Source organism: Crocuta crocuta, unplaced genomic scaffold (assembly GCF_008692635.1).
Source record: "Crocuta crocuta isolate KB4526 unplaced genomic scaffold, BGI_CrCroc_1.0 scaffold193, whole genome shotgun sequence".
NCBI lineage: Eukaryota > Metazoa > Chordata > Mammalia > Carnivora > Hyaenidae > Crocuta > Crocuta crocuta.
The window spans coordinates 7,927,020-7,934,970 of record NW_027529624.1 but is presented as its reverse complement, the minus strand read 5'-3'; the positions used below and the strand labels follow the sequence as shown (position 1 = coordinate 7,934,970).

Genomic DNA, 7,951 nt, shown 5'->3' with positions numbered 1-7,951 from the left:
GTGCCTGTTGCCTGAACTCTCCTGATTTACCTCTCTACCCTCTGCCTGGTTCCTCTTCTCAGTGGTCCTCTTCTCTAGCATCTGAACATTTATTTCCCTTGGCCATCTCACTCTATGGCTCCAACTGTCACTTTGTAAACGACAAAAACTCATTTCTAGCACTGTCCTCTCCGAAGAGCTCCAGACTGGGTTTCCGACCGCATGGATGAGCACTCTCGGAAGACTGGCATCGAAACCCAACCACTCCACGTCCCCCTCTTAAACCACAGCACAAAAACTAACACCGCTAGTAAAATACTTTAGTCCTCCGTGCAACCCGATGGGGTAAGCATTACTGTTCCCATTTAGCAATGGGATAGATAGAACGTAGAGAAGTCTCAGAGCTGGCAGAGAGCCAAGGGGCTGTGGGAGTTTGGGTTTTCTGACTCCAAATGTAGAGCCTTTTCCTCTGCCAGGGATTCCTCTCCGTGCCCGACCAGCTCCTCCCTAGCCTTCCCTACTTCTGATGACGACATTACCTTTCCAGACACCCAAGCTTAACACTCATCCCTCCAGTCCTGCTGACTCGGCTTTAGGCCTGGCCCTTGTGTCCCTGTCCCTGCTCTCCTGTTGCCAATCCAGTGCCACCAACCCAATTCGGGCCCCGTTCTACCTCAAACACTACAAGGCCCCTAGCTGGTCTTAGCACAGCCAGGCTCTCATCCCCGCAACTGGTCCGGCACACACACAAGCCGAAGCTCCTAATCCAGACACAGTTCTGATGTTGTTACTTCCAAGCCAAACCCTTGGAATGCCTCCCCCAGGCCAGTAGCATCCGGTTCCAACTGCGTAAAGGTCTCCCCCCTCTATCCCAGCCTTCCTCCTCAGCTTTGTCCCCATGCAAGCGGCTCAGTTACCATCCCCCCATGTTCCCTGCACGTCTTCCGATCTATTCCTTTCCTTATGTATTTTCCATCCTAGAAAGCAGATCAGCACACCACACACCACCCCTCGTGAAACAGTGTTCTGGATACATGTCTTCCCCCACTATATGTAAGGATCTTGAGGACAGGGTACCTCAAACAGTCCCTGGATGCCCCATGAGGGTGCTTTTCCTCCATCAAGTCCTCAAATGTTTTCAAAATGCAACAAAACAAAACAAAACAAAAAAAGCCCAAAAAACAACAACAAAAAAACACCCCAAAACCAAAACCAACCAACCAAAGAACACAGAGGGAGTAATGGGCTGGGGAGTTTCCAAACGCATGGCCAACTGAGCTCTAGACATCTTCTAGGTTAGAGAAGGGCTCACTGAAAGTGTTCCTAAGAGAAAGCCTGCTAATCTTGCCATTCTTGCCAGACTCCCAAATTCTATCCAACCTTCCCCTGCTTCCGGTACAACAAAATGCTTTGGGGTCCTGTCTCACACCAGAGGGCTATCGGGAATGTCACTTGGTCTATCCGGAGTGCCCAGAGAATGCCCCTAGTCACACCATCCTTCTCCAGCAGGCACTGCATTCCTCATTGTGTAGGAGTGGAGGCAAAGGCCAGAGAGAAAAGCTGCAGAGGTCCGGTTACTTAAGGCCACATATCCAGCCATGCTCAAACCTCATCAGATTTCTCTCCTGCCAACTGGCTTACCTCTTCTGTGCGCACTCTCCTGCTCAACGTGCTTTTAGGTTAAGAGTCTTAACTCTTGGATACGGCATTCAAACACCGTCAACTTGTGGGCCGTGCTGATCTGTCCAGCCTCCCCTCGTGCCACTCCCCACCTCACCTTCTATACTCCCACTTTACGGCATCACTTTGGGTCCGCCAAATACTCCACAATCGCCAACACCTCTGTGCCTCTGTGCATGTGGCTTTCTCTGCTCACTCACTACTGCCTCCATTTACCTGGAAAACTCCTACTCACCCTGTAGTATCAATTCAAGGGGGCACCTCCTCTTTGAAGCCCTTCCTGACTCTCCCCTCCCCCAAAGACCTAACACTCCTCCTATTTCCCTGAACTGTTAACAGCGTAGCTGGCTCTCAGAAAGCCACGACTTAATATGAAAAATGAACACGGTTCTTCTTGAAAACAATCTCATGGTAAATCAACTCTAACCTGGAATCCTTAAAAAATTATTACTGCGATTATTAATACTAGGTAACATTTATATCATACTTACTAGAGTCAAGTGTTAATCTTCACGGTGACACCATGGGATAGATTCTACTATCAACCCCATTTTAAGACAAGGAAAAGAGTCAGAAGGCAAATGCAGATCTACCAGTCCCTGAACTACCAGGCTAGACAGTCTCCTTTTAAAATCGGGAATGTACACTTAATGAACACATTACTCTGTCTAGAACTTTTTAATACCTAACTTATCCATACCAAGTGTCTCTGAGGTAGGGTGGGGAAGTATGTCATTAACTCCATTTTACAGACGAGGGAAGTGATAAACAGAAGTAAAGCACAAAGCACACACAGGAAGTGGGTAATGAAGCTGACCCCCGGGGGCCTTGCATCTGGCTTAGTCCTCTGTTTGATGTCCAACTTGTTTAACTAGTTATGGTCTCTTTCTACCTCTAAAGAGTCCTCGCAGGAAGGAGTCACTGAATCTAACAGCGTCCCATTGGTGGATGCAAAGACAATGCTTGGGTGTGTAGGAGACGTGATAATGAACATTTCACATCATATGCTTTGCCACTGGAGGGTTAATTAGTTGTGAGCTGCCAAGGCATGGTAATGGGGGTGGGGGGAGGGTCCTAAGAATACAGATCCTCGAAGAACAGTCCTGACACTTGTCAAAATCGGTCTAGATATGGTTTCTTCAATTCTACAAGCATGAAGTGGCCTTAGAGTGGTTCGTCCTAATATGTTCAGCAGGCCAGATGGGCACCTGAACGAAAGCTTTCAAAAGGCCATCAACGATCCCCAAAGTCACCGAAGGGAAAGGCTTTTTCTGAACCTGCCTCTCCTTGCTTGCGTTAGCACTTGACAATGCCGACCAACGCCCTCCTCCTCTTGACAGGCCACCTCCCCGTGTGCCTCTCTCTCTGACCATGCTTTCTGTAAAGTGATAAGACAGACCCGAAACTGGGAAGGTGGCAGCAAAGAGGGGATGGAAGGGATGGATCGGAGAGACGTTTCAAAGGAAAGCACAGCAGTATTTGGAGATCAACCTGTCTTCCATGTGTCAGTCTTGCGGCATTCCCAAATATTTTCAGCTCAGGCTATCTATGTCTATGCTACCTTTCTTCCTGAGTCAGAGACCAGTTTATAAATATTCAAAAGTACTCTGCAACAGAATCAAGCCCTTAGAAGATACTTAATAGATCTTCTAGCCAAATAGGTAAAGAATGATTTTGAGAATTTCTCCACCTCAGACTAAAAAGAATTATTACCTGCCTTTACAAAGCCTGCATTCAGCAAAGAACTGTTGCTTTAACGATGCATCAAGGCCTACCAGGGCTTCCTGCGAAGATGACAGAGATAAGTTCAGGTACGGGCTAAATTCATAATTGTTAACAAGCCCAGCTGCCATTTCAGCAAAAATAAAGTCATGATGAAGTAAGAGTACGTAGGCCTTGTATTGATGGTCTATTTTTTAATACCTAACTTATCCACACAAAATACCTCCGAGGTAGGGTATCCCGAGGAATGACCCAAGGGGGGCGGGGGGAAGCCCAAGATAACATCTGAAGGCAGTGAGGACTGCCTTCCTCTAAAACAGTGGGCCCTACTACAATGGAAGAAGCGGGTTGGAGGACACTAATCGGCCCTTTCCCGAATGGTAACAAGGCTACATGTCTGAGGGGACCTCATAGGGAGAAAAACAGGACTTCTGTGATCACAGCTATCCACCCTGAGTGGTCAGTGTGGTCTGAGGCAAGGCGGCCTTGCCGAAGAGAGAATTCTGGCTGTCCTTTTCTTGAAGGCGGCAAGAAGGATCATGAAGGCTCTCTGCAAAACAGGCAGTAAGTGGCAATGGGGTCCGTAAACCGGGCTTAGAGACAGGAGGCCTAGAGCTTCCCAGGGAAGGCTTAACTACAGACCTCACTCACTGTGACTTCCTCTATTACCTGGGGTGCGAAGTTTCCTGGCTTTGTGCCTTCCCTTTACGCAAACTGAGAGTACCGGGCACAGAAATGCAGCATCTGTAAAACCGCCTGGACAGCAAACCTTTGACATCAAGCACATATACCATCACTAAGGCGGGAATTAGCATTACCGCTTTGTACTTTTGCGTCCTCCCGAACGGTTGTGCAGATGCTAAAGAATCACTGCAACCGAGACACATGAACAGGAAGTTGATAAGAGAGGGACAGGGTGCTCTAAATAATTTTTTAAAAATAAAGCGAAAGGAAAACTATGCTCACCTGATCCCTGCCCAATGACATATATGGTCTCTCCGCATCCCTCGTCCATCCTCTCCCACATCTGCCGAAGTAGGCTGTCATACTGCTCTGATGTAGGGCTCACTAGAACCAGCTAGAAGAGAAACCAACAGCCTTAAGAGCACACTTACTAGAAGAGCACCACAGCCAAGGTCGATCAACAGCCTGACCAAAGGCCCTGATTGAACCCCACAGCACCTTGATCTAAAATAGCTACACAACCCCCCTTGAGCCCTCTCTGCCTCTCTTGAGATAGCCTCTGAGCCGAAGCCTTTTAGGAATTCAGTTATATGATGTTCTAAAATGTGCATGTCTGAACCACAACCCACAGAAAAGAGGGTGTGAGCAGCCTGCTTCCTGCCACTTGACAGGAGGGGCAAGGCCCATAAGGACTGAGGATCTGGCACCGCACACAGAAGTTCACTAGCAGTGCTTTGTTACCTACACGTCAATGTCTTCCGCCTGCAGCTCGCGGTTCACAGGGCAGACAGAGATCTCCTACACGGCCATACCCGCCACCCAAGGCCAATGGTTCTCATAGTAACCAAAGAATCCTGCCCATTCTTGCCTTGGCTATCTTGATTATTTAGAAGCGGCAGTAAAAACTGCTGCAAGACTCATCTTCAGCAACAAAACACCCGTTACCAGTAAGGTGGGTAGTAGCGCCATCATTCTGCAAATTTCTGTCAATAACGTTAAAATATAAGCTGCTCATCTGGGGAGGCCATTTACCAATAGGTATGTCAGAGTCCATTCTCTGACCACTTGTGTGTGACCTTGGACAAAGAACTTAACCTCTCTGAGTCTCAGTCTTTCAATCTATAAATAGAGATTATACCACCTGAATGCTAAGGCCACTAGAAAGACCAAGTAAGATAACATGTAAAACATCTAGTCCACAGCTCAGTAAGTGGTAATTAGTTTCCTTCCCCCAATCATTCCTAGAAAAACCTTGTCAGACGGAACTAGACAGTTTGAAAACTGTCTCTACAGTTAAATTGTAGCAAGCGTATACATTTACAGCTACTAGTGTTTTCCTCAGGAATCAAGCTATTCAACACATCCCTTCTCCCTCTCTGCATTGTCAGTTTTTCTTTCCGGTATCATCCATATAAACATATGGCTTCTCAACTTCAAAATAGTGAGAAGGACTTCCCAAGCTCTGCAATGAAGTAACACTTCCCTATCCTGGAGCATTAAATAAGCTGGTCAAGAAATGAAGGTCTTACTCTCTGCAACTCTGCCTTGCACTTTCCCATTGTGTTTCCAGGTTCTTCGGCGCCTCATCCAGGAACTGACACCCAACTCATCAGCTGAAGCAAGCGCATTTCTTACAACTTCCTGAGTTGACTCATTAGGGCTTGTACTTGTAACCTGAGTGCTGCCTGGGTCTTCTGCATCAAGTCCATTGCCTCACCCATTTCATCTGACCATCCCTGTCTCTGAGCTTGGCTATTCTCATTACGGCAGTGGAGACATCACACAAGAAAACTGTTAAATAAGCCAGACAGCTGGTTTCTAAGTAGGCAGCGGAGACTAGAGGGAGAGAAAAGAGTTGAAACGTGGTTGCTCAGGACGCAAGGGAACTTCTCTCCAGTTTGGGTCAAGTTTCACGCAGCTTTGCCACCACAGACTCAGACAAGGCACAAATGTTTTCGAGGCTCCACGAACATCTTTTATTGTAACTATCCAGCAACAGGTAGGAGGTGGCACTGGCGTTCTGTCTTCCGCTGCTGTTTCATCTGCACGGGGAATTACCAGGCGTTCAGATCACTTCAAATATTTACTGAGTAGTGTGTATCGGGCCCTATACTAGGTGTTTTTTAAAAAAAATTCAATCAAGTAACTTTAAAGATCTTAATTGGCTTTATTCTAAATTCGTGCATCAGGAAGCATCCTAACCAGCAAGGAGAAGGGAGCTCCATGTAGCTGTACAAAAAGGAAAGATTTTATAGGCAGAAATGAGGTGAGACAAGGTTAGTAGCGAAAGAAAAGAAAGGATCTGTCTCAGGCAAGAGTACCCTCCCTTTGGGAAAAGAGGGGGTCTTATCAGGCAGATCACCTCACTAGTACTGACCGAGAAATTCCACTCCTGGGAGAGGGTTAAGCTGCAACTAAGTTCTGCCGTCCTGGGGGCAAGTGACTCCATCCTGGGCCTGTTTTGTCTTATCTTTTTTAACACGTCCTATACATCTCTCACTTTTACAAGGTATCGGTACTTCTAAATGATGGAGCTGGAGAACCGAGAGGTTAAGAAACTTTCCCAAGGTCACAGAGCCTCTTTAAGTGGCAGGGCAGGAAAGGGAACCCAGCCCTGACTCCCAAATTGCCATTCCTTCCTTTATTGATGTGTAAGCACCTTCAGAACACCAGTCGCGTCTTACACTTACTTCTTCGTCCTCACAAGGCCAAGCCGAAGCCGAGCCCTGCATTCCTGCCTCCCTTCTCCCAAGCTCAGGAGCCCCGATGTAAAAGGTCCTTCGTTATTCCATTCATACAAGACGAGGTTCCACTCCCAGGACGGCGAGATTATGGGTCCTGCCCATCTTTTGGTTTTGGTTCGTCAAGCAGGAATTCCTCGGACAACCCTCTCCCCGACTGAGCAACTACTTTCGGTCTCCTTTCCGACACCAGGAAGAGCCGGGGCTGCCTTCCTGCTCCCGGATTGGGGGGAGGGGGGGAGGGCCACCCGATCCTCCGCGCCTCGGCTCCCCCGGCCCCAGCCCCCTCGGACTCACAGCCGCCGTCTCGGGGGAGGTGGCACCGCTCGGGGACCGCAACCGCGCGGGGCGCGGCGGGGGGTGGGAGCCCCCGTTCCACGTGGCGGAGCCGAGGGGCTGTGATCTGGGCGGGAGACCGACGGCGGGAGGCACTGCCGTGGGAGGACCGGGGTGCGCGGCCCTCGGGGGCCACCCCTGCCCTTGCCCGGGAACTCCCGGCGCGTCCCCGCCAGGTGGGCGGCCTCGGCCCGGCCCCTCCCGCCCCCTCGCCGGCGCCATCGCCGTTGTCCTGGAGACGGCTCGGCCCACCGACCTGTCCCCCTCAGCGCCCGCCCGGTCCCCTCAGCGTCGCCGCCGCCGGCGCCCAGGCCTACCTTGCTGGTGAGGTCCAGCTCCGGCTCGCCGTTGAGCGCCTCGCCGTCCTCGCTGCAGTCCGAGTCGAAGCCGCCGTGGAGCCGGGCGGCAGCCGCCGCGGCCCTGGCCGCCCCCGGGGAGCTGGGCTCGGGGGCGAACATAGAGGCCGGGACCGGCGAGTCCATCGTGGAGCGACTCCGCTCCGCCGCCATCTTTAATAACTTAGGCTAATTCGTAGCCGGCCTCTCCTCCCTCCTCGGCTCATTTGCCTAATCTATGCGTTGCCCCGCCCCGCCCCTCATCGGATAATTTATGCGAAACTTCTGCAGCCGCGTAGAGAGTGACACGTATCTCTAGCTAAGAAACAATCGACCAGGCCTCTCAGCCACCAATCACTGCCGCCCTTTCAAGTACCTAATGAATAATTAATGAGGCCCAAAGCCCAACAACAAATGTCTGAGACGTCACGGGCCTGGATCGCAGCTCGGGAGGGCGCAGCACCGCGTCCACGA

General features: G+C 50.2%; 1 protein-coding gene across 4 annotated transcripts in view; it reads right to left on the bottom strand.

Annotated features, from left to right (window-relative positions):
• Window positions 1-7,905, bottom strand: part of GTPBP1 (GTP binding protein 1) — a 24,129-nt gene extending 16,224 nt beyond the window's left edge. For 2 of the 4 annotated variants that reach the window (XM_077762126.1, XM_077762128.1), the window contains exons 1-2: window positions 7,460-7,903; window positions 4,348-4,459 (exon numbers count right to left, since the gene is read on the bottom strand). In XM_077762126.1, the coding sequence (XP_077618252.1) occupies window positions 4,348-4,459; window positions 7,460-7,651 (304 nt within the window). In that variant the 5' untranslated portion in view covers window positions 7,652-7,903. Of the gene's footprint in view, window positions 1-4,347; window positions 4,460-7,459 lie in introns of all 4 variants that reach the window. The other 2 variants (XM_077762130.1, XM_077762129.1) reach the window with 2 other exon arrangements.
• Between the last annotated feature and the right edge of the window lie 46 nt (window positions 7,906-7,951).